The 27,182-nt window shown below is 40.4% G+C and overlaps 1 protein-coding gene across 4 annotated transcripts in view; it reads right to left on the bottom strand.

Annotated features, from left to right (window-relative positions):
- Positions 1-27,182, bottom strand: part of RNF38 (ring finger protein 38) — a 159,714-nt gene that overhangs the window by 54,104 nt on the left and 78,428 nt on the right. For 2 of the 4 annotated variants that reach the window (XM_053568815.1, XM_053568804.1), the window contains exon 3: positions 9,883-10,032. The exons of 1 other annotated variant lie outside the window; for it this stretch is intronic. In XM_053568815.1, the coding sequence (XP_053424790.1) occupies positions 9,883-10,032 (150 nt within the window). The remainder of the gene's footprint in view (positions 1-9,882; positions 10,033-27,182) is intronic. One more of the 4 variants, XM_053568825.1, reaches the window with a different exon arrangement.

Raw genomic sequence — 27,182 nt, 5'->3', positions numbered from 1 at the left:
CAAAAAATTTCGCTTGATTTTAGGTGTGCTCCCTCTTTATTATTTCAGATACTAAAAATACTAAAACACACACACACTCTCCAATAAACAGAAGTAACTCAAAAGTGCAATGAAATGAAATCTCAAGAATGGCAATGTAGCAAATCTGAAAAGTAATCATTCCAATTTAAAACAAGTTAGAGGGTTCCAAAAAATATGACCTAAAATTAATAAAGTAGATTCAAAAAAATGCCCCAATGAATAAAGTAGATTCAAAACACATGGCTGAAGGTAGGACATACTGGTTCATATCTGTAATCCCTGCACTTTGAGAGGCCAAGGATCACTTGAAGCCAGGAGTTCAAGACTAGTCTGGATAACACAGCAAGACTCTTACCTAAAAAGTTTTTTTTAATTAGCCAGCCATGGTGGCATGCACTATAGTCTGAGCTATTTAGTAGGCTGAGGCAGGGGGATAACTTGAACCCAAGAGTTCAAGGTTATGGTGAGCTATAATCACACCACTTGCACTCCAGCCTGAGTAACAGAGCAAGACCTCATCTCCAAAAAAGTATACAAAAATTAAAATAAAAATACATGACTGAGAAGGTAGATGTTATTAATAAAATGTAAGCACATGGCTCTTCTGTCATACAAAAGGTAACTGATCCAGGAAAATCGAAGAGAAATGCAAATCCATCTGACCTTATCATCTAAAGCATTCTTTTCTTTGAGTGGAATGGGTACTCAGAAGATTACATTTCCTTCTCCATGGGCCAAACGTGCTCTTTGTCTGTAACAAATAATATAGGGATATTCCTAACACAAGATCAAGCGTTTAATTGGTTTTCAAGAATTAAAATCAGGCCAAGGCATGAAAAGTTCACTGCTGCAGTTACAGAATAGAACATAAGTATTACAAAACTTTGCTAAAGGGCGGCACCTGTGGCTCAGTGGGTAGGGTGCCGGCCCCATATACTGTGGATGAGTTCAAACCCAGCCCCAGCAGAACTGCAACAAAAAAATAGCCGGGCGTTTGGCGGCACCTGTAGTTCCAGCTACTTGGGAGGCTGAGGCAAAAGAATCGCCTAAGCCCAGGAGTTGGAGGTTGCTGTGAGCAGTGTGACACCACAGCACTTTACTGAGGGCAACAAAGTGAGACTCTGTCTCTACAAAAAAAAGAAAGAAAAGAAAATACAAAACTTTGCCAAAGTAACTGTGGACAAAATCATGAGTTAAACATGAAAAATCATAATACATATCTAAACATAATGGCTTAAACATAACATACTCTTAGTACTGCTGAACTCGGGGGGGGGGAAGGGACTTAGAGAGGAAAACTGGAAACTACATCTGTATTTTTGATGCTCTTAGAAGGAACAAATTCATAAGAACTTACTACCAAGACCTCTAGATAAAGACAAAATGTCCAAAGTAATCACTTACTGTAAAATGGAAAATTAGAAAAAGTCATCCCACTGGCATAGAGTCAGCAAGGAAACAAGACCATCTGAACTGTTAAGTGGAGGAGTTTCTCCTCTGAGAATTCAAACTCAACTTCATTCTTTATACCAAACTGAGATTCAAATTTTCACCACAGATGTTCTTTTGCCAGGCAGTGGCTCACAACTATAATCCTAGCACTCTGGCAGGCCAAGGCAGGTGGATCGTTTGAACTCAGGAGTTCAGGACCAGCCTGAGCAAGAGCAAGACCCTGTCTCTACTAAAAATACAAAAATTAGCCACGTATTATGACAAGCACTTATAGGAAGAAGAGGATTGTTTGAACCCAGGAGTTTGAGGTTGCCGTGAGCGAAGCTGACACCATGGCACTCTAGACTGGGTATCAGAGACTGTCTCAAAAATGAAAAACAAATTTTCACTACCCATGCTGCCTGTGAACCCAAACCTTAGAAATTAATTTGAAAACTAGTCCAGAGCTATGCTATTCCTAGGCACTCTTGAGAGCGGTAAAGACAAAGGTGACTCAGGAAGCATACTCCCATTACCTACACCAGTGGTCCTCAAACTTTTGCTTCCCTCTGAAACCTTAGATTGTTGGCCCTGCTCCCCAGTCTTTAACTCAGAAAGTTGGGACTGGGTACCCGAAGTGGCATTTCTACCATTATCCCAGGTGATGCTTTATGCTGCTGATCCAGGAACACTTCGAGAACAAATGAACTAAGAGATAAGGGACTCTCTTGGGAAAAGTACCTAATAATAATAATTATTATTTTTGAGACAGAGTCTCACTATGTTGCCTTGGGTAAAGTGCCATGGCATCACAGCTCACAGCAACCTCAAACTCTTGAGCTTAAGTGATTTTCTTGCCTCAGCCTCCCAAGTAGCTGGGACTACAGGCGCACACCACAACGACCCACTAGTTTTTGGTTGCAGTTGTCATTGTTGTTTGGCAGGCCCAAGCTGGATTCAAACCCAGCAGCTCCAGTGTATATGGCTGGCGCCCTAGCTGCTGAGCTACAGGTACCAAGACAGTGGCTACTCTTTGTTGTTGTCGTAGTTGTCACTGTTCTTTAGCAGGCTGGGCCAGGTTCAAACCCACCAGCCCCGGAGCATGTGGCCAGCGCCCCAACCACTGAGCTATGGGCACTCATATTTAACTCTCCTTGGTGGAGAGCTCTAATAATAAATTATTTAAAATTTTTGTTTTTAATTCTCAGGGGGAGAAGTTCTTTCCCTCCCTTCCTTATTCATTCTGTGCCAGTGGGCTGACTTTTCGAAGTACCAGATGTTGACAACCTAAAGCCACATGATGTTAACTCATCTTGTTCAAATAAGAACAAGTACTGTTTTTACTGGTACAGAATATTGTATAGGTATTACAGTACAGAACACCAATACAAATTTAAGGAAGGAGATGGAGTAAAAGGAGGTAAGGGAGGGAATGAAGGGAATAAAAAAGAAAGATGGTAGATTTTATATTTAGCCTTATATCTAATAAGTCTAGGATTACACCTCTGTCAACACCAAATCATCTCTATAACCAAAATATCATTATTAGAATTACAATCAATCCTGCAGACAGACGTAAGAATGCATTCCATGACTCCACAAAACCAAGTCAGAAGTTATTAAATGCTAAAAAACCAAATTATATGTAATGTACATAGATCTCAGGTCTCACACATACCAGGAAGTCTAGAAGATGACAGGAGACCTTGTGCCAAACTTTCTCCCAAAACAGAAAAAAATTCCAAGTTCTACAAAAGCAGTGACCAAAATGTGCCTCTGACTTCAGTAACCATTAGTTGAGTCCTAAAGATTTCCTTTCTAAAGCAGTAAAGAGTAAGGGAATGAAATCCCCTAACAACCTGATCCTTTCCAATCATTTTCAGAAGGCCTTATAAAGCAGCACAGTATGATTTAAGAAGCCTCAATTCTCCTTGAAACTCCAGACTTTCTCTACTTGCTTTAACTATATGTACCAAAAATGTGGTCTCATTCACAATTAAGGGAAAAAGAAAAGTTAAATGCAAATGGCCCCTGATAGCAAACTCTCACTGAATTTCATTTATTTTAAACAAAGATAAAAACACTTAGAACACTATCATACTCTATATAGGCAACGTACTATTAATAGCCAAGACAAGATCATTTTCTGTTTTACAATGGATGGACATAGGCATGGGAAAGGAGAAAATTAATAATTTTATATTTGGATCACAATATAGTTTATAAAATGATCTCTAAACATTACCTCATTTAATTCTCCACAAACTGAAATCTTTAAACTATGTTCAGATATATGTAAAATGAGTTTCTATTAAGTGAAACTGAAACTTAAGATAGTTCAGTGAATTTATTGTCAATAACTACACAATATATCTTCTTTTTTTTTATTTTTTTTTTTTAAGAGACAGAGTCTCACTTTATCACCCTCGGTAGAATACTGTGGCTTCACAGCTCACAGCAACCTCCAACTCCTGGGCTTAGGCGATTCTCTTGCCTCAGCCTCTCAAGTAGCTGGGACTACATACAGGCGCCCGCCAGAACACCCGGTTTTTATTTTTTGCAGTTCAAACCCGCCACCCTTGGTATGTGGGGCCAGCACCCTACCCACTGAGCCACAGGCGCCACCCAATATATCATTTTTGATGTATAGCTCTGATATTACACAGCTTAGAAGATTTCATAAAAAAATTCAATCTCTCAACCAGACAAATATTATCTTCCTAGAATGTTATTTTACTTATGTTATTTATTGTTATAAATGTTATTTACTGAGCCACAGGCGCCGCCCAATATATCATTTTTGATGTATAGCTCTGATATTACACAGCTTAGAAGATTTCATAAAAAAATTCAATCTCTCAACCAGACAAATATTATCTTCCTAGAATGTTATTTTACTTATGGGGGGGAAGAGGCTTTGATGTTGTGTTTTCAAAAGTCACCATAAACATGCAGAAACAAAATAAACAAAATAAGAATTTTACTTTCAGATATAATCCAAGTTTGTGGTTTTTTCATGAAAGCCCAAAGAAAACAATGGTTTTAGAGGCAGTGAGTGCTTAGAAAAGAAGTGTCTAATGGTATAGCATATTGCAATCCCATCATAATTAACAGGATCCAACATTTTATAAAAATATCGATATTACTACCACTGGCTGTAACTGCTAATCCACTAGGACATATGAGCTTTGGAAGGGCACCGTAAGTCTCAGAGAGTTTTGCTAGTTTTTAAGCAAAAGATGAGTGATGTTAGATTTTTCCCAATTTTTAATATCACTGGCTCACACAAACTAATTAAATTTGATGCTACAATTGCACTATTTTCTTTTTCTTTCTTTTTTTTTGACATGGAGTCTCACTTTATCGCCCTCAGTAGAGTGCTGTGGCATTCCAACTCCTGGGCTTAGGTGATTCTCTTGCCTCAGTATCCTGAGTAGCTGCAACTACAGGCGCCTGCCACAATGCCCGGCTATTTTTTGTTGCAGTTTGGCTGGGGCCAGGTTCGAACCCACCACCCTCAGTATATGGGGCTGGCACCCTACCCACTGAGCCATAGGCGCTGCCCACAATTGCACTATTTTCAATCACTGTAGTTGTACCAGAGTACTAGATTTTATTCATTATGTATCTGTGTAACTATAATAATTTTAAGCTATAAACATTATGGTTAAAATGAAAACTTTAAAGCATACGCATAAAACCAGTGAAAACAGAGGAGACAATAAGAACAACCTAAAATCAAGAGAGCTTTTGCGATAACCACCTGAAGGATGTACCAGGGGTCCCCAAACTACGGCCCGCGGGCCACATGAGGTGGTGTGATTGTGTTTGTTCCCGTTTTGTTTTTTTACTTCAAAATAAGATATGTGCAGTGTGCATAAGAATTTGTTCATAGTTTTTTTTTTTTTTTTTTTGTAGAGACAGAGTCTCACTGTACCGCCCTCGGTAGAGTGCTGTGGCGTCACACGGCTCACAGCAACCTCTAACTCTTGGGCTTACGTGATTCTCTTGCCTCAGCCTCCCAAGTAGCTGGGACTACAGGCGCCCGCCACAACGCCCAGCTATTTTTTTGTTGCAGTTTGGCCGGGACTGGGTTTGAACCCACCACCCTCGGCATATGGGGCCGGCGCCCTACTCACTGAGCCACAGGCGCCACCCTGTCATAGTTTTTTTTTTAAACTATAGTCTGGCCCTCCAACGGTCTGAGGGACAGTAGTTTAAAAAGTTTGAGGACCCCTGTTAACTACATAAACAGCTGAGCTCAGACAGTAAGGAATATAAATTGATGAGTTTGGGTATACAAATAGGTTGTAGGTCAATGAAGCTGTAGGCATGAACAAAATTGTCCTCAATAACGAACCCTGAGAAATCCAACATTTAATGTTGAGTAGTTGGTTGACGAGGGAGTTTCAAGGATGCAATGGAGAGGTCATGAAAGAGATGAAGGGTGAAAAATATCCACTAGATTTACCAACATGAAGGTCACTGACAAAGAGCTATTTTTTTCTAACACGATTTGCCATCTCTTATGGTATATTTTCCCCTCCAATTTTGGGAAAATTTTTTTCCCTGTAAATAATCTTCCTTATGAATTTTGAATCTATTGATAGTAAAGAAACTGCCCTTTTTTTTTTTTTTTGAGACAGAGTCTCAAGCTGTCACCTGGGGTAGAGTGCAGTGGTGTCACAGGTCACAGCAATCTCACACTCTTGGGCTTAAGCAATTCTTTTGCCTCAGCCTCCCAAGTAGCTGGGACTACAGGCACCTGCCACAAGGTCTGGCTATTTTTTGGTTGGAGTTATCAATTGTTGTTTGGCAGGCCCAGGCTGGATTCGAACCTGCCAGCTCCAGTGTACGGCTGGTGCCCTAGCCGCTGAGGTTTTAATTAAAAAACTTTTAAGATACAGGCAAAGAAACATGATAGTTTTAAGGGGTGATATAACTGTTCTATACTTGATTGTGTTGGTGGTTCCACCTCTCTTTATGCATTTGTCAACACTCACAAACCTATATATTGAAAGGGTGAATTTTTATTCCATGTTAATTATACTTTAATTTTACACATATTGTAGGAGGTACTTAAAGGGTCTAATTTTAAATATAGGTTATTCTAGAGATATAAATATGCCTACATTTATACATTCCTTTTACAGAAACATTAAAATACCAACCAAATGTTACCAGGATACACATACAAGAATATTCATGGCAGCAGTGCTTGTAACAGTAATAATGAACAGGAAACTACCCCAAATCTCAATCTCAAGAAAGGGGATAAACTATAGTATATTCATAATAGAATACTAAAAGCAGCAAAATTAATGAACCACACAGCCATATGCATTAATACAGATCAATCTCAAGAAAAAGGTACACAAATATGATACTATTTAAATTTAGAAGCTATCAAAATTAAAAACTATAGTATCAAGGGATATTTTATGTGGTAATACCATACATAAAAGCAAAGGGATACTGAACACAGACATTTACCTAAAGCACAGGTAGGGCATAGCAGGTGGATATAATATAGAGGGTCATATAAGGGCTTTAAAAGTATTGGTGAATTGAGGCTGGGCACCCATAGCACAGTGGTTATGGCGCCAGCCACATACAGAGAAAGTTTGTGAGTTTGAACCCAACCTGGGCCTGCCAAACAACAATGACAACTGCAACCAAAAAATAGCCAGGTGTTGTGGCAAGCGTTTATAGTCCCAGCTACTTGGGAGGCTGAGGCAAGACAATCGCGTAAGCTCAAGAGTTTGAGGTTGCTGTGAGCTGTGACACGACAGCACTCTACTGAGGACGACATAGTGGAACTGTCTCAAAAAAAAGTACTGGTGATAGTTGATTTCTTAAGTTGGATGGTATTTAATTATTATACATGGTCTGCTTTATACTCTGTAATTTGCATATATGAGATAATTTATGATTAAAAAAATAAAGTATGTATTGGTCAGAAACAGTAATACGGATCCAGGAGAATATCAACACTTTCTCCTCTATGACCACCACACTGGCTTGCCACACACCAACTCTTTCCTCAGGGTGTGTGTGTATGGGGTGGGGTAAGGCAAGGAATCAATAACTTCTTTACAAGTAGAGAAGTTTGCAGGAGAAGTGATGTTTTCAGAAAGGAGAGGAGCTATATCTAAGATTAGGAAGCAGAGAGGGTGCTTTAAGAAAAAAATTGAAGAGGTAGGTCAAACTGTTTAAAATAGATTATTCCAAAGGGAATGTAAAGTACAAAGAGTTGGGAGGTTAGGTACTTTAGGGAAAGCCAAGAATAAAAAGGCATAATATATTAAGACATTAACTTAGTAAGTAAGGAAAGGAGATAGCTGGATGGGTTTTCTTTTCACGTGATAACTAAGTTTAAAGATGAGAAGCACAACTGAAACAAATTACACACATTTTTGGCATCTGAATTAGTTGAAGGCATCAGTATCTCAGAGGGGTTGTGAGAAACATCTATTTTGCTTCATGTACAACAGTGGCTAGGCAAAGAAAACCTCTAGTCTCCCCTGGGAGCAAAGTTCATTGATGTCCTTATTCTAAAGCTAGAGGAAAGTAAGGTTTAAATTAAATCAGGATCATAAATACAAATTTAACAATAATATCTTTCACTTTTCTGTAACAACCAAGTGTAATCAGCTCTAACTTTGTTTCACTTTCAAAACATGAGTTTGAATCCATTACATTTGGCGGCCACTGTGAGTTTAAATTAAAGTTAATGTTGAGTTAAAGTCTGAAGACTCAAAGTATCAAAAAGACTTTACTGTTGGCAGCACAGGGTATTATTGTCAATTTCTACCTTTTATATGTATTTACAGCAAACAACATATGGTGAAAGCTGGACTTGAGTCCCTGCTCTGCTAATAACTGGATAAGCAATTGAGCAATGTCAGTGAGCTTTTCTGAGCCTCTTTCTGAGCCTCTTTTCCTCCTCTAAAAAACCACTCATGACTAGCGTATTGTGAGGGTTAAAAACAAAGTTAACATGGCGGTGCCTGCGGCTCAGTGAGTAGGGCGCCAGCCCCATATGCCGAGGGTGGTGGGTTCAAACCCAGCCCCCACCAAACTGCAACAAAAAAATAGCCAGGCATTGTGGCGGGCGCCTGTAGTCCCAGCTACTCGGGAGGCTGAGGCAGGAGAATCGCCTAAGCCCAGGAGTTGGAGGTTGCTGTGAGCCGTGTGACGCCATGGCACTCTACCAAGGGCAATAAAGTGAAACTCTGTCTCTACCAAAAAAAAAAAACAAAGTTAACAGATGCAAAGCAGAGAATTTGGCACAAATTCCCACAAGGAATACCAGACTGAAGAGCCCTAGATCACCTGTATAGCTACCTCCAGAAAGTTCACATCTCCAACTTCATGTGTCACATGCATTCCCTTTCAAAACTAATTTCAGGCTCCAACCTGTCACTCTCACAGAGAGCAAGCCTTTTTCATCTCAAAGTCCTGGCCCTGCATGGTGGCTCACACCTGTAATCCTAGCACTGTGGAGGCTGAGGCAGATGGATTGCCTGAACTCACAGGTTCAAGACCAGCCTGAGCAAATTCTCTAAAAAGTAGCCAGATGTTGTGGCAGGCACCTTGTAGTCCCAGCTACTAAGGAGGCTGAGACAGAGAATCACTTGAGCCCAAGAGTTTGAAGTTGCCATGAGCTATATGATGCCACAGCACTCTACTGAGGGCAACAAAGTGAGACTCTGTCTCAAAAATAAATAAGGTCCCAGCCCTGATTATCAACTATTTTCCTATCTCAGGTTTATACATGTTGGACCACAACGCTACCCCAACTTCTTTTGTGGTAACAGTGATACTGACTTCCATTACTAAAATGTTTCTTTAAGTACACAATTGAAAGTTTGGTAGCCAATGATTTATGTAGGCAAATTCCAAAAATCCTGTTAATAACTTAATGATAATTTTAATCCACTTACACCTTACTTCTTAATATTTAAAAAAAATCTATATCACAAAAAATTTATACCACAGATAGCAAAAGACATAAGGCAAGTAATCATTTTCTCTCTCAGAAATATACATACTATCAGACTCTGAGGGCCAAGCAAATAAGTAGTGACTCTAAGAAGTATCTTAAATGCTTCCATTTTTTCTTCCCTATACAACTTCATATATTCTATAGCATCTTTTACTCATACAAATGATTAAGACCAAAAAAGAACAAAAAATAAGAATATTAAGTAGTCACAATAATTAACAGTAGCTCAAGAGAAGACAAAAACATTTGTCAGAAAAGCTGGCTGCAAAAGTTAAAGAAGGCCTTTAAGAAGAATACTTATTCCCACAAACAACAGAAAATAAGAAGATACTGCAAATTTTGTTTCAAGCCTTCCTAGAAATACCCTAGAATGCATCTGTGACTTTTAGCCCTATGTAGGGAAAGGGTAAATATATAAGAACCTGGAAGAAAGCTTTGAAGTGAGCATCCTCTTGAACGGTAGTGTTCTGATCACTTGGGAGGAGAGGGAACAGGCTCTGAAGTCTCACCCTTTCACAAATCACCTTGTTAGGATGGCCAGGTAGAGGTGCTGAATTGGCCCCGGGAGATATCTGGGAAAAAGAGGGAGAAGAAAAGGATAGTTCATGGCTAGCCGCACCAATGTGGAGAGTCATGCCTACAAAGGATAGTCTGGATTTTCTAGGTATTGGATGATTCGGTTTGCAGAGACTGGAAAAAAATTAAAAATTAATTTTAAACATCAAAACATAAGGATGGCAAAGTCTGCCTCTGGCAATGGGTCTTAACAACTTGAGGCAAAACAGCACAGCTCAAGAATGCCAAGTCCTTCCTATTTCCCAAATACCTACTGATAGCTTTTCTGTTGGGGTAATTCTTAAATACTAAAGGAAAGATTTCATGTTAAGCAAACCCAAGGTAAAATCATGTATCTTAAGTACAGAATGATAAATATTTGCCTGGACTAAGATTATTTTTTCCTCATTCTGTTTTTTAATTGCTCTTCCAAATGATCACGCAAAGGAAGATGAGAGACTTGCTAACATCTGTGGCAAAACTTTTACAGCGATCACATGTATGACTGTATAGCACATAAATAGTGACTATACATTTGACTATGGCGACCTCAGCTCTATTCAATACAAATCTAGCAACCTCCTTAAGGAATAAAAGCAAAGATCATAAACCCAAAAGAAAATGACTACACGTTTGAAAAGCTTGAACTGATTGTAGGTTAATCCTCTTTAATTCCTATGTAAGCATGCTTAATCTATAGCATTTTAAAAATCATAAACATCCATTATCCCACTGTGTTGTGACAATGAATTCTCTTCTGGGATTAAGGTTTGTGGGCCTACTTGTCCCTAGGGAAAAAAATCTTATGCTTTAACATGATCTTGTTTTTAAAATTTCATTGCCTCATTTATTCACTCAGTCATACATTTAAGTGACTACTGGGTGACAGGCACCAAACCAAAAAGGCATCTGTGGTATTTTTTTCTACCTTCAAAAAGTCTATGCTTAAAACAGCAACTCAAAGTACTATAAATAATAGTAACAATGATGAGGATGATGAAAAGTGAGGCTATAAAAAAGCAACAAAAATAAATAACTGCAAAATAGGTACTATGATAATGGTAAACATTAGGCGGTAAGGAGTGATAACTGGCAAAAAGGGCAGCAATGTAGTCAGGAAACTGCAAAATGTCCATTATGACTGAACAGTAATGAAATAGCCAGAAAGGAAAGCACAGATAAATCATGTATTAACATCCCTGCTGTAATACCCTTTCTTAACCTCTTCATAATATCTTGTTTCCTATTTGCCATAAACCTGGCAAAGAGAACCATGCTCACTGGTAAGAGTAAAAATATTTCCCAAGACCTTCCTCGGAGTCCAGACACGGTGGCTCCCATCTGTAATTCTAGCACTCTGGGAGGCCGAGGTAGGTGAATTGCTTGAGCTCATGAGTTTGAGACCAGCCTGAGCAAAAGCGGGACCCCCATCTCTACTAAAAAATAGAAAAACAGAGGCAAGAGAATAGCTTGAGCCCGAGTTAGAGGTTGCTGCGAGCTATGATGCCATAGCACTCTACCTAGGGCAATAGCTTGAGATCCTGTCTTAAAAAAAAAAAAAAAGGGTGGCGCCTGTGGCTCAGTCGGTAAGGCACCGGCCCCATATACCGAGGGTGGTGGGTTCAAAACCCGGCCCCGGCTGAACTGCAAACCGAAAAATAGCCGGGCGTTGTGGCGGGCGCCTGTAGTCCCAGCTACTCGGGAGGCTGAGGCAAGAGAATCGCTTAAGCCCAGGAGTTGGAGGTTGCTGTGAGCTGTGTGAGGCCACGGCACTCTACGGAGGGCCATAAAGTGAGACCCTGTCTCTACAAAAAAAAAAATAGACCCTCCTCAGAGTAAAAAGCAAAACATTAGAGGACAAGAACCTTAGAATCTGTTAGTTTTCAACAAAATGTTTTGGACATAAGCTAAAGCTTATTTCTATACTACAAACATGAATGTGCTAATATCCTTTACCACTATAAAGAAGTATGCATTGCTAAATCAAGGAATATTTACTGATTGCCTCCTACAAGCCAAAGATAAAACATGCATGCCACCCTCAAGTAATTTATTCTAATTCAAAAAAAAAAAAAAACTAGAAGCAAACAACCAAATACAGTATAATATTTAAATGCCATAAAACAGGCAAAAATTAGAACAGAGGTAGGAGCCCTGGTTTATCTGGAGAGTAAGAAAATACTTCATTTCACAATCCTAACCCCTTACTCAGTCTAAGGAGTGCTTTTACCACTTTAAAAGCAATGCTTTCTGGTTTTATTATTTTTTTTTTTTTTGCAATTTTTGGCCGGGGCTGGGTTTGAACCCGCTACCTCCAGCATACGGGGCCAGCGACCTACTCCTTTGAGCCACAGGCACCACCCAGCAATGCTTTCTTGAAATAGTCTGTTCTGGCTCAAGCAGCTAAGGCACCAGCCACATACACCTGGAGCTGGCGGGTTCGAATGCAGCCCAGGCCTGCCAAAGAACAATGACGGCTGCAGACAAAAAATAGCTGAGCATTGTGGCAGATGCCTGTAGTCCCAGCCACTTGGGAGGCTGAGGCAGGAGAATCGCTTGAGCCCAGGAGCTGGAGGTTGCTGTGAGCTGTGATGTCACAGCACTCTACCCAGGGCGACAGCTTGAGGCTCTGTCTCAAAAAAAAGAAAAAAAAAAAAAAAGAAAGTCTGCTCTTTTATGTAGGTTTAATAATCTTTTTGTAGTTCTCTTATGCTTTTAATCTGCACAGTAAATAACCTTTGTAGAGAGTTTAATAAGGCTATCTGCCTTCAAATATCATGCCCAAAGCAGTCTTACCAATTGCAAGTACAAGTAGCTAGCTGGAAAAACAAATCAAGGTCAGGTTTCTCTCCTTTATTTTTTTGAAATCTTAAATTTTTAAAATCTTAAGATTTTGATCATATGTAAATAAAAAATTGGCAATCCTGGTTTCTAGGGCCACAATTTTCAAACATATCCTCTCCTATTCAAATTAGTTTCCTTTGGTCATAAGTTTCATTTGTCTATAAAAAAGAAAAGACAAATACAATGGAGAAAAGCTATATTCAAATCCTGTAGTTAAAGTAAGTCTAGGAAAACCCAGCACGGAGGCTCACGCCCACAATCCTATTCCTTTAGGAGGCTGAGGTGGGAGGGTTGCTTGCTACCAGGAGTTCAACACCATTTAAAGATGCAATAATGTGGGTGGCGCCTGCTCAGTGGTTAAGGGCATCGGCCCCATATACCGAGGGTGGTGGGTTCCAACCCAGCCCCCACCAAACTGCAACAAAAATATAGGCGGGTGCCTGTAGTCCCACCTACTGGGGAGGCTGAGGCAGGAGAATCGCCTAAGCCCAGGAGTTGGAGATAGCTGTGAGCTGGGATGTCACAGCACTCTACCAAGGGCGATGGAGTGAGACAGAAAGAAAAGAAAAACTTAAGTTGGATATGGTGGGGTATGCCTGTAGTCCCAGCTACTCAGGAGTGGGGCCAGGCACGATTGGCTCATGTCTGTAATCCCGGCACTCTGGGAGGCTGAGGTGAGTGAACAGCCTGAGCTCACGAGTTTGAGACCAGCCTGAGCCAGAGCGAGACAACCCTTTCTTAAAACAAACAAACAAACAAAAAGCCAGGCATTGTGGCAGGCACCTGTATAGTTCCAGCTACTCAGGAGGCTGAGGCAAGAAAATCACTTGAGCCCAAGAGTCTGAGGTTGCTGTAAGCTATGACGCCACAGCACTCAACCAGGGGCAACAAAGTGAGACTTTGTCTCAAAAAAAAAAAGAAAGCTGAGGGAGTTCTTCATGGTTCTAGTGAGCTAGGATGATGCCACTGCACACTAGCCCAGGTGACAGTGAGACCTTGTCTTGGAAAGGGAAAGGGAGATGAAAAAGAAAAGGAAAAAGTAAAGGGGAAAGGGAAAGACGAAAGAAAAGAAAAAGTCTGGGGCAAAATGAAAGGTGGACTTGATCAAAACCAGGTGTTCCAACAGGGTAAGATAAAATCACACGCAAAGATTTTATTTGTGTGCATGTGTGTGGTACACAGACTACCTATTTAGGTGCCCCCTAAGACGGACACCTCGGGGTGTACACTTCCTGTTATAACCACTCCCTTTGTGTAGGCAAGAATATGAATATGAATGCAATGGATTTCATTCCGATGATTAGGTTAAATCATATGACAAAGGGGAGAGAGAAGTTCGTATGTAATTAAGATCCCAAGTCAGGTGAATTTAAATTAAATAACCTCCACTGAGGAGATTATCCTGAGTGGGCCTAAACTTAACCAGAGAAAGCTCTTTAAAAAAGAACTGAGTCCTTCCTGATAAGATAATCTCCTACCAATCCTTCAGACTAAACTGCTGCATTGTGAGGGCAGCCATGTGGCAGGAGCCTCAGAGGCAGGAACCTCTCTCAGCCTCTAGGAGCTGAGAGAGGACACCAGTTAACAGCTAGTAAGAAAATAGAGGACCTCAGACTCACGACCACAACCAACAACTAGTGAGAAGAGGACAGGAAGCCTCTGATGAAATCACACCTGCAGAGAGGGTCCAACAGCTAACCCCTAACAGGACTTGATCCCTGAAGATTGTGAGCTAATAGATTTGTGGTAATCTGTCACACAAAATAGAAAACTAATACAATGAACATGCATATAAATAGAATAAAAATTATTCTATCACAACTAAGGAAAGTTTATTTTCCAGTATTTTGCTTTATTAATTTGATCTTTATTTAAGTAATATAGCAGTTTCTAAACCCTCAGTAGTTACAGCTAACATCGTGCCGGAAACTGAACTGGACTCTCCCCATCTTTACACACTGCATGTCGGGTTTAACTGACCAGCTTAAAGTCAAACATCTCAGAAACACCAAAACCATAAATCTGAACCCAAGTCTATCAGATTCTAAGATTCATATTCAACCCACTAAATCACCTCGTGCTTTAAAAGTAACATTCTTCTTTATAATCTAGTTTGATCAGTAACCATCAATTATTCCACAAGGTGTATTTAAAAGCTATTTTATTATAAAATAATTATTTCCTGTAAACTGTTTAACTTCTCCCACAGTTAAAACTACTGAGGTTGTACTACACCTGAAAATTGATACAATTCTATTTTTCTCTAGCCTGGCAACTGTTAAGCATTATAAAGATTTGGTAACTTCAGCCCTCCATCAGGCTGCAGCCTGTATTTGAAAAGTCCTGCCAAAGAAACATACCTGAGACCATATCTCCAACTCTCAGAACATCTCATTTTTGATGTTTATTTACATATAACCAGGTGACTAATTCACTTAGTACAACTGAGAAAAGCACCGTTTCACAAGACTAAAGTTTACAGAAAACAGTTTAACCTTTTAAACATCACTCTACTATTTTAGGAAACCTTTTATTTAAATTGGCCTTTCTCTGTTTTGGTAACAATATACCGTATTTTGCCATGTAGAATGCATGCACACACGTGCTTGGGGCCCAAACTTTCCAGGAAAAAAAAAATCTTCCCAAGGGTTTTTCCAATAATTTTTGTAAAAACTCAGCTAGATTGCTAGCTCTTGCCTAAAAAGTATGAAGAATGAAATTGCTTTTGTTGTCAAGTTCAACAAAATAACCATTTTTGAGGGCATTATTTTGCATAAGGATATCGTTCTTGTTACAAGCATAAATAAATTAAAAACATTTATATAGATACATAATTAGTATTACCCAGGTACAATGTGTATCTTTATTTTTCCCTCATAAATTTGGACAAAAATGCACAAACATGGTAAGCAACAATTTAATCTTTTTGAGAGTATAGTAATTACTAATAGTTATTGCACTAAAAACAATATATGATTTAGGATCAGACATTGTCCCAGAACTTATTTCTTTTAAAACTGCTTTTAAAAGAAGGTAACTTCCTTCATTCATACACATTTTTCTCAGAAAAGAGAGAAAATGTACAGATACGTAACCTCTAGGCTAGAATTAAATAAGGCACTCAAACAGCCATCTCCAAAACTGCCATATGATTTGCCAAAAAAAAAAAAAAAAGTTCTATTTCTAGCAGTATACCAAGTGGTCAGAAGCGCTCAAAACAACCTAATATAAAAGAGGAAAACAAAACATTAGATAGGGAGTAAGGGGCTTTGTGTCACCTCTAACAAGCCCTTACTCCTCTTGGTCTACCTTTGGCATGGCTCCAAGGGACATATTGGGTTTAACTTCATAGATTTTAGGCAAGAGCTAACAACCGGCCTGCCTGTGGCGTGCACTTGGAAGTCTCAGTTATGCTGGGTAAATTAGCCGCCTAGTTATATGTAAATAAGCATACAAGATGAAGGACAATTAAATCTAGCTGATTTAACAAAAATAATCAAACTGAATAAGTAAAAACAACATCCAAGTATGGGCATTTATAAAATGAAGTCAAATACAAAAATGATCTAAAAATCCAAATATCCTTACTGCTTTCCATGATGGCAAATGTTCATCTAAGACTAATTAGGTGGATCTTATTAACAATGTAAAAAAAACCCTAATCTTTAAATATTCTGATAAATTTTCAGATTATACTCCAAAATATGGGAAAAGCTGTATGCACAAATATGTTTACCACAGTACAATGTAACAATTTAAAAGGAAACTAGAATTAACCTAAATGTTTTACAAGTAAGTATGTGCTAAGTAAAGTTATGGTACACTTGCTTGAACTATTTACCCAGCCATTTAAATTTGCAGCAACCAAAAACACTGCTATTGAGGTGGAAAACAAGATTATTTAAATACAACAATCAAAACTGAGGTTAAATATACATGGAACCTAATACATTTAAGATAAAAATTGGGCGGCGCCTGTGGCTCAGTGAGTAGGGCGCCGGCCCCATACGCCGAGGGTGGCGGGTTCAAACCCAGCCCCGGCCAAACTGCAACAAAAAAATAGCCAGGCGTTGTGGCGGGCGCCTGTAGTCCCAGCTGCTCGGGAGCCTGAGGCAAGAGAATTGCGTAAGCCCAAGAGTTAGAGGTTGCTGTGAGCCGTGTGACGCCACCGCACTCTACCCAAGGGCGGTACAGTGAGACTCTGTCTCTACAAAAAAAAAAAAAAAATTATCTCAGACTATTAGGAAAACTAGAAACTCCCTCTAAAGATTAAAGGCTAGCCAAATCAACCAGGTAATTAAAGCATATCCTCCAGAAAACATACAGAAGCTCAATGTCCTGTTCAGCACATTACTAACATTTAATAGAGTGCATAGCACATGGGAAGCGCTCAACTCCAATAGAATACTAATAGAAAAGAATAATCTTTCATGCTAATCAAATATGCTTACCAGCCTGCCTTTCTGGCTTGTGTAACTTGTTTGCTTATAAATCTAATTAGCAATGAGATAGGCTAAAAGCTAGAGCTTTGATCAAAGAAGAAATCTCATTTGCTTCCCTTTAGATCACACTCAATGGAGTCAGTGGTTGCCCAATAAGTCCACCTAATCCTACTGAGGCAGGAAAAATCATTTGTATGTTGATGTGTGCTATGATTCCTGCTAGGATTTTATTCCCCTCCTGAGAATGAACTCACAACTAAATGCCACCCTGCCTTTGAGGAGAGTTATACGACTGGCAACAAATTTGTTTCCTTGGCTTTTGTTTTCTGGGAGCAGAGTTCTCCGGGAATGGATTTTGCTAGCATGAAGTAGGGAAGAAGACCTCAGAAACAGGAATGTGACTAGGTCTCTTGGAGCCATGCCAAAGGTAAGCCTAGATGGGCACAAGTTATCTTTCGGGGATGATAAAAATGTTCTAAAATGAAATCAAGGTGTTGCCTGCCCAACTATGTAGATTTAACAAAAATAATCAAATTGAATGAATTACACTTTATGTTATGTAAATTATAACTTAATCTTTTTTTGCTCAGTGCCTGTAGCTCAGTGGTTAGGGCGCGAGCCACATGCACTGGGGCTGCTGGGTTCGAACCCAGCCAGTACCTGCTAAACAACGACAACTACACCAAAATAACAGCAGGACATTGTGGTGGGCACCTGTAGTCCCAGCTACTTGGGAGGCTGAGGCAAGAGAATCTCTGAAGCCCAAGAGTTTGAGGTTGCTGTAAGCTGTGACGGCACTCTACCAAGAGGAACATAGTGAGACTCTGTCTTAAAACCTTTTTTTTTTTTTAAAAAAAGGCTTTATTAATTAACTTTGTGTATGCTGATGACTTTAGAAAAAAAAAAAAATTAAGAAACAGATCCTAGAAAGCTGAGGTCCAAACATGGGGGTAGCGGTGACTCTTGGAGATGCATTGTCCTTTGAGATTCATGACAAAATTTCTAAGACAGATTCAAGACCAATTTTCTCTAAGCTTTAACAATTCACACATACAAATACCTCATGAAAAAGACCGAAAGGAGGTAATAAAAGAGACAAAACCATTGTATCACCTTTATGCAACTACCACAAGTTAGTTTTCTAATTAAAAAACTTTTTTGACAAACTAGGAGGAAGTATTAAGAGAAAATAATTTATGGACTGGTACTACCTGTAGACGAGGGAAAGGGTTCACTACTGCCTAACAATCATTTCTAATAAAAACAAACTTTTATTCCCATCCTTGAGTTATGGTCAACAACGAACTGGATCCACATCTTTCTGGAAGCATAGAACTGAAGTCCACAAAAATAGCCTAAGCCTCCCTACTTTCCTCTCCTCAGTACACAGTACCATAAATAATGGGAAGGAAGGGGAAAGAGAGACATATTGTGTAACTAACTCCTCCACTCATTTACATGGATTAAGACAGTGGCAATAAAGTTTAGGAAAAATTAAAGAGTTAACACATTTTTTTCTAATATTTCTTTCCTTCCCTCCGCAATCCAAATTTGCCTGCACAATGATTTTTCTACCCTCAAAGAAGTATGTTTAAAATCATTTTACTCAGGCTGATCTTCCAAGAATTATAAGGATTTGAAAAATATCTAGACTACAACCAGTTGGATACAAAATGCATATATGCACATACACCCACAGATATATAAACAGACACCCTTAAATAACATTGAAGGTTTCATAATACTTGAAAAATGAGGTATAATTGAGTTCTTTATCATTTTTTATTAAATAATAATCATAATTCAATACTTATTGCAAGTCTGCCATGGGCTAGATGCTGTCAATACAATGGGGATGAGAAAGTCCTTGCCCTCAAAGAGATTCTATCCAGCAAGGGACAATTAACAGGAACCAAATAAGGACAATAGGGCCCAATAACCTAGCCCTAGATAAAGGTTAGAAAGTAATGTGTTCAGAGCCTTTAAAAAGGGGGACATCTAAGAAAGCCAGGTTTAGTAGGAGGCTAATGAAATAGGGCTCAGCTCCAGAAGTTCAAGACCAACCTGAGCAACTTAGCAAGTCCCCATCTCTGAAAAAATAAATTTAAAAAATTAAAAAATAGCAAGGGGAAAAAATTTTTAAAAATAAAAAGGAAAAGATGTAAGAGTTGGGGGGTAAATTAGACTGGGTACATGATCAATTCCCCATCTGTTTACTAGAAACAGTCTTAGGATGTAACATTTGTTGACAGAAAGACAACAGATCTACAAAACAATACTAATACACATTCAGCTATGTCTGACTATACCATTCTGCTTACTCTTCATCAAAAATGGGGTTTCTTTACTAGAGAAAATTCTCAAGACTTATCCAGAGTTAATACTAGTCAATTTAGTTTAGCTGTAAAAACAGGATGGACATTATAAATTGTAAGCGGCATAGAGTCATAAACTTCTTGCTAGAATCAGAAGACAGCAGAGGTGGAAGGACGACAGAGATAATTTAAATCCAACTCTTTCATATTTTACTGATAGGAGTCCGAGGTCCGCTTGGCCAGTCTGTGCCAGTCTGTGGCAGAACTTAGTCAAATGTAGTCTCTAGGGGTCTTTCAATTCTCTCAGAAATAAGTCTTACAGAAAATTATAACAACTCGGATGTTACTTAACAAACCCAAAACAATATAACTAATTGTATGTGCCCTTATATTAATCTGAAATTAAAAAAATAAAATTATAGAAAGCAACGTAAAAATTGAACAGATGTAAGATTAAGTTTTCAACAAAAGGTGAAATATATCAGTATGTTTACAAACCAGAAGAAAATGGAGAAAAAGGTATCTGAAGTGATAACAATTCCCGGTAAAATTCCAGTTAGAAATTTCATCTTTTTATTACAAGAGTGTCCCGATTTTTCGCACCTGATCTGACACCTATACGTATTTGGTTTGAGTACTGTTACTTCTTTCCACGTAAGTTCTATTTCTTCCCTTGGACGTTGGTCCCCAAAGACAGAACGATTTCACTCTGTATAAAGCCTATGTCAATACAAGGGTTGCTTGCTATTGAAAAGAATTTATGATAAACATCGGCACAACAATAGTACTTAAAGGCCAAATAGGATCCACGAGGGCTGCAATTCTAAGGTAACAAATGATTTGTACTACCACTGAATATATTTAAATTTTCATACCTCAAGCCCACCTCTCAAGAATGGCAATTCATATACTAGTGATAATTTCATACAAGTATTTACTTCTACTTATGGTAGTAGAATAAGCATACTCAACTTCTACTGAATAAGAGCATATATCATTCTTGCAACACAAAGAAAAGTAATGTCTCTAACAATCTGTACACACAAAAACGAAGACTTTCTCTTTGGCTCTCAATAACCTGAAAAATTCCCGTTTCAAAAAACCAACCTCTCTCATTCTTCAGCCCTGAAAAGGAAAACTTCCATCCCTTTAGAACAAAACATAGCCTGTCCAGAAACCCGCGGAGGGAGAAGGAACCGAGAGGACCCTTCCAACCGGGTTCTGTGTTCTCTTGAGTGACATCATTTCACCTGCGCCTCGGCAAAAAGGGAAGGAGCCAGGGCGCGAGGCCATCTGCCAAGCAGCGGCCGGCGACTCCCGCTGACTGCGGCTGCACCTCCTCGCTACCACCGGAACAAAGAGCGCCAAGCAACCGGGCCAAACCTACGCCTGGTCGCCAGGCTCGGCCCCGCAGGCTCCCGACAGCCCATGGCCCGTCCCGCCCTCAGTCAGGAGCCAACAGCCCTAGCAGCCAGTACCTGAGAGGGGAGGCTCCGCCCTGCGGGGCTGCTCCCGCGCCTCCTCGCTGGGCCGCCGCCTCCTATTGTGACTGCTCGCCCAGCCAGCGGCCAGCTCGCCAGATCCGCTGTCCCTAGGCCTCCTCACCCCTGGAACCTGGGCTCCGACTGCAGCGCTGTCAAGGCGCTTCCTTCCCCCTGGCACCATCACACGGGCCTCGCCAGGAAACGACGGCTGCACGCCTAGAGCTCACAAAAAGTCGGCTAACGTGTAGGAAGGTCCATCTTCTCCGCCCCCGCGCCCCAACTGTCCTCGGCGCGGTCCCGCACAGCCGCACGAGGGGCCCCGCCCCGCCGCACTCCTCCTCGGCCCTCGCGGACCGGGGTTCACCACGCGCCGGCGCACTGTCCTCCGCTGCGCGCGCAGGCTACGCCCCTCGCAGCTAGGCCGCAAGATGCGCGAGCACGCGGCCCTCCCTCTCTTGTGAGCGCTGGGTCGCCCGCCCAACCTCCTCACCAGCACAAACCTAGGGAGTCCTGAGCGTGCGAGACATCCAGAGTGCTCCTCCCCTTTCTCCCTAAGCTCCGCTCTGATTGTCGAGCCCCCTTTGTTTCCACCCCGCCGGGAGAGGGGGCAGGGCTGCGCGCGTCCTGGCGCGCGACTCGGACTAGTTCCGGCAACAGAGCCCTCGCGCAGCACTACTGCGCAGCCCCGCCCCCAGCGCCCACCGAAGCTCTCGCTTAGCCTACCGGCAGTAGGGCCCAGTTTCCTAATTCGTGCAAATCTCTCCCTACATTGTTGCTACTGATCCGTGTCTCCTACCTCCGAAACTCGGCAAATAGTACCTAACCTCATTTAATTCTTCCAGTATAATAGGTATTCTTGCGTCCGAAGTAGGAATTTTTACCGCTGTAGCCTGAAGCATCTCACAATGGAGCAAGCAGCTTCGAACCCAATTTGTCCGACTTTAAGGCTTCATTAAGCCTGACAGTTGTTCAGACCTTGCTGGGAATGAGAAATAAGACGAACACTGAAGCCGACTTGGCTCCTGTCGTCCTCATATTCAAGATCCAAGCGAGGAAGAAAGACGTTGATAAAAGCATAATAAATAAAAGGAAAAATAGTTAAGTGGAGTTAAGGAGAGAGGGCACCCATGGCGATATTATGTAAAGTGTGGACTTTTTAAAGCTGATAGAAATTAGATGATCCCAAAAAGATGCTGATATATTATAGGGTGTACAGCAAAACTGAGGACCAGTCAGTAGAAAACCAGGTTCTAGTCCTCTTGGCATTACTTAAACCTGTTTGGGCTTCAGCTGCATCCAGTAGAAAATGGAATTAAAAATAAATAAAAAGAAAATGGAATTAGACTAAACTGATGGTTCAAGACCCTTGGGACCTTCTATGTATAAGCAACACTGTATGGTATTTATTTGTACATTTGTCTCCCATATCAGACCAAGTATGCGGACTCTGTTGTGGCTCTATAACTCCAAGGCCCAGGCCTAGTGCCTGCAACAACAGCAGGTGCTTAGCAACTGCTGCATCAAAGTTCCAGTAATAACATCACAGATTTTATAATTCCAGGACAAAGGGAAGCTGGAATGAGATCACAGGACCTTATGAACATATTCACCCCAGCCCCACATTCCCATTATGTAGCCCAGTTATCTAGCTGATTCTCCCCCAAAAGCCAATTTGGAAAGGATTATCTCCAAATTGTAAAGTTTTTTTTTTTTCTTTCATGGTACAGAGTTAAAGTGCCAACAATCCACTGTAATCATTTCTAACCTCTGGATCCCTCAGAGCTCCCACTCAACTGCTGTGGACTTACTTTACTATAGATCTTCCACCAGAATCTGAGCCAAAAAAGGTTTCTTACATAGTGCAGACCAGTCTGAAACAGCTTTACTTTTTTTTTGAGACAGAGTCTCACTATGTCACCCTTGGTAGAGTGCTGTAGCATCACAGCTCACAGCAACCTCAAACTCTTTGGCTTATTAAGCAATTCTCTTGCCTCAGCCTCCCAAGTAGCTGGGGCTACAGGCCCCCACCACAATGACTATTTTTTGTTGCAGTTGTCTTAAAGTTTAGCTAGCCCCGGCAGGATTTGAACCCGCCAGCCTTGGTGTATGTGCCTGGCACCATAACCAGCGTGCTGCCAGCACCCAACCAGAAAAAGCTTGCTTGCTTGCTTGGATGTGTGCTATGTACCATGAGAGAGAACATTGGAGAGGGAAGGATCTGTTACAATCCTACAGTGTTCCTTATCCAAAAGCTTAAGTGAATTCTCCTAGGCTTCAGCCAACCTTTTAGAGACAAACTCCCTAAGAACCTATCAAACGTTTACAATCTTAGCTCAATGAGGACTTAAACTAGAAGTCTGTCCAGATGTAAATACTGCCACAACCCCAAGTTGGACAGTTTGAAATTAATACTGCAATTTATTCTCTAATTGGGTTTCTTAACCAGAAAATTGGGTTAAGATGGGCCACTTCTGATAACCAAATGGGGCAGGAGTCAAAATTACTCCAGAGTGGTTACTCAATCATAGTCCTCCTAAAATTTTATTTGATGTCAGTCCACAAAGGTGGAAAGTATTGTTGGAGAGGGATCTAATAAAATTTCATGAAGTCATGGAACCATCATTCTATATCATCCAAGAGGCAGGCAGCCCCTAGCTAGCTACATGTGGCTACTGGGCACTTGAAATGTGGCTAGCATAATTAATGAACTGTCTAGAACCAGTTTTTAAAGACCCACATGGCTAAGGAACAGCACAGCATTTGTATGAAATGCAATTGCTTATGGCAAAAGCTATTTGAAAAGTTTGACTTCAGGCTACCCTTTAAAAAGGGGGGGGGTGTTTCTTGACAGAAGTGAAAATTGTGAATCACCACTAAAAACTGTTCTTCTGGTGGTGCCCAAGTCATCTGAGTCCCCTTACTTCTAATAAAAAATACATGAAAATATTGCTGGCCAAACAGGAAAATATTGAAGTTCCTTCAAATGGCTCTCCAGATTGTCTACTTTGGCCTTCTAACATTCTAAAACTATGTATAAAGGAATAACAACAGCCACCACAGCACTTAGTCTAGGCATGCCTCAGTATACATGCACAGATAGACTGCACAGGATTTTAGAACTGATCACCAAGTGAACCAATTCAGGCTAATTCAGTTCTAAATCTCATCCACTTTTCATCTTCTAAGTATGTGACTCTAGCAAGTCTCCCTCTGCTTTTTATACCATCATGGTTTTTTTCTTGCTACTGGATCATTCCTAACAGAACATACCATTAATTTCTCCCACCTTTACATCTTTAACTACAGCTGGATTTTTGTTAGTTGTTGCTGTTGTTATCCCGTTTAAGAAATCTTTTCCTAGGGCCAGGTGTGGTAGATCACGCCTATAATCTTAGCACTCTGGGAGGGCGAGGTGGGTGGATTGTTTGAGTTCAGGAGCTCGAGACCAACCTGAGCAAGATCGAGACTCTTTCTCTAAAACATAGCCAGGTGTTGTGGGTACCTGTAGTCCCCAGCTGCTTGGGAGACTGAGGCAAGATGATCACTTGTGCCCAAGAATTTGAAGTTGCTGTGAACTATGATGTCACAGCACTCTACCAAGGGTGGCAAAGTGAGACTGTCTCAAAAAAAAAGAAAAGAAAGAAAAATCAAAAAGAAATCTTTTCCTACATGTGGTCATCAGGATATTTTCCTATGTTATTTTCTTGGAGCTTTTATTTCCCCTTTCACATTTAGATACACATCACCAGGAGATGACTTTTTGGTTTTGGTGAGGTGGGAATCAAGTCGCACTCCCTCCTTACATGGACATCTATTTGATATAGCATCATAGATTGAAACAACTGTATTTCCAACTGTTCCTTTATTAAAAACTGATGTCCACATATAGTTTATTTCTGGGTTCAGTAGTCTGTTGCACTGTTCTCTTTATCCTCGTGCTGATATACATTATAGCTTTTTAAGACCTCCTTTTATCTGTTAGAGCAAGTTGTCCTCAAAAGTGTCTAGATTACCCATGGCCTTTTGAATTTCCATAGAAATTTTAGAATCAGATTACTTCAAAAGAGAAGAAATAAGAAAAGAGGAAAATGAAAAAACACGCCAGCTTGCTGATGAATTAAGGGGTACTGGAATCTTTACAAAATTCAGTCTTCCAGTATTGGACGTTTAATCTTTTTTTTTTTTTTTTGAGACAGTCTCTCACTATGTCGCCCTCAATAGAGTACCATGGTGTCACAACTCACAGCAACCTCAAACTCTTGGGCTTAAGCAATTCTCTTGCCTCAGCCTCCCAAGTAGCTGGGACTCTGGGAGCCCGCCACAACGCCTGGCTATTTTTTGTTGTTGTTGTAGTTGTCACTGTTGTTTTAGCTGGCCCAGACCAGGTTTGAACCCACCAGCTCCGGTGTATGTGGCCAGTGCCCTAACCACTGAGCATGGGTGCTGAGCCTTTTTTTTCAATAATGCTTCACAGTTTTGGTTTGTAGGTTTATTATAGGATTTTAAATGATTTAATTATTAAACATAATAGTTTATTTCAATGTTTTTGAGTGTTCTATTCATACAATCCCGGTTAAATACTGTATATCTGGCAGAAAATAATGACTGCTCACTTTCTCTTTTTTCCAACAAATACTCTTTCTTTTCTTTCTTACTTACGCTTTCTTACTTCTCTGGAGAGGACCTAGTACAATGCTAAACAGACATGGTGACAGCAGCCATCTTTGCCTTATTCTACACCTCAGTGGAAAAACTTTAAACATTTAAAAGTATGATGTTGCAGTAGTTGTTTTTTTTTTTCAGATCCCATTAATAAATTAAGGGATTTCTACTTCTAATTTGTTAAAAATTTATCATAAATAGATGTTTAATTTTATCAAAATTTTCTGCATCTGTGAGATAATCGTATTTCTGTTAATGCATGAATTAGATTGATTGGGTTTTAGATGTCAGGCCAATTTTATATCCCTAATAAATCCATTTTGGTCTTATTATTGACCTTTTATATAATGGTGAGTTTTTTGGAGATTTTTTTTTTTTGTAGAGACAGAGTCTCACTTTATGGCCCTCGGTAGAGTGCCGTGGCATCACACAGCTCACAGCAACCTCCAGCTCCTGGGCTTAAGCGATTCTCTTGCCTCAGCCTCCCGAGCAGCTGGGACTACAGGCGCCCGCCACAATGCCCAGCTATTTTTTTTTGTTGTTGTTGCAGTTCGGCCGGGGCCAGGTTTGAACCCGCCACCCTCGGTATATGGGGCCGGCGCCTTACCGACTGAGCCACAGGTGCCGCCCATTTTTTTGGAGATTTTTGTTCAAGATTTTTGAACAAGGGCGGTGCCTGTGGCTCAGTCGGTAGGGCACCAGCCCCATATGCCGAGGGTGGCGGGTTCAAACGCGGCCCCAGCTGAACTGCAACCAAAAAATAGCCGGGCATTGTGGCGGGCGCCTGTAGTCCCAGCTACTTGGGAGGCTGAGGCAAGAGAATCGCTTGGGCCCAGGAGTTGGAGGTTGCTGTGAGCTGTGTGAGGCCACGGCACTCTACCGAGGGCCATAAAGTGAAACTCTGTCTCTACAAAAAAAAAAAAAAAAAAAAAGATTTTTGAACAAGATCTCTGTTCTTGAGTGAGATTAGCTGTAATTTTCTATTTCTGTAATGTCTTTGTTAAGTTTTATTACAAAGACTTATGCTAGCCTCAGAAAATGAATGGAGTGTGTCTCTTTTTTCTATTCTCTAGTAGCATTTTGTAAGATTCACTTGTAAAACTAAACTTGGAATGAAATTTCTTTAGATTTCCTGTCTTTATTTGTAACTAAAGAAAAACAACTACAACCTTAGGACATATGTAAAATCTCATTCGAAAATTCATGATCTGCTTCAAGAAATCATCTCCAAATCTTATAAATTTGAAAGGTAGTACATTTGGCAATAAATTTTCAAGCACAGCGCATAAAATAACTATAAAGAAATTCTAAGGGCGGCGCTTGTGGCTCAGTGAGTAGGGCGCTGGCCCCGTATGCCAAGGGTGACGGGTTCAAACCCAGCCCCAGCCAAACTGCAACAAAAAAATAGCCAGGGGTTGTG

The sequence above is a fragment of the Nycticebus coucang genome, chromosome 2, assembly GCF_027406575.1.
Source record: "Nycticebus coucang isolate mNycCou1 chromosome 2, mNycCou1.pri, whole genome shotgun sequence".
Taxonomy (NCBI): domain Eukaryota; kingdom Metazoa; phylum Chordata; class Mammalia; order Primates; family Lorisidae; genus Nycticebus; species Nycticebus coucang.
This window is presented reverse-complemented; position numbering and strand designations above follow the sequence as displayed.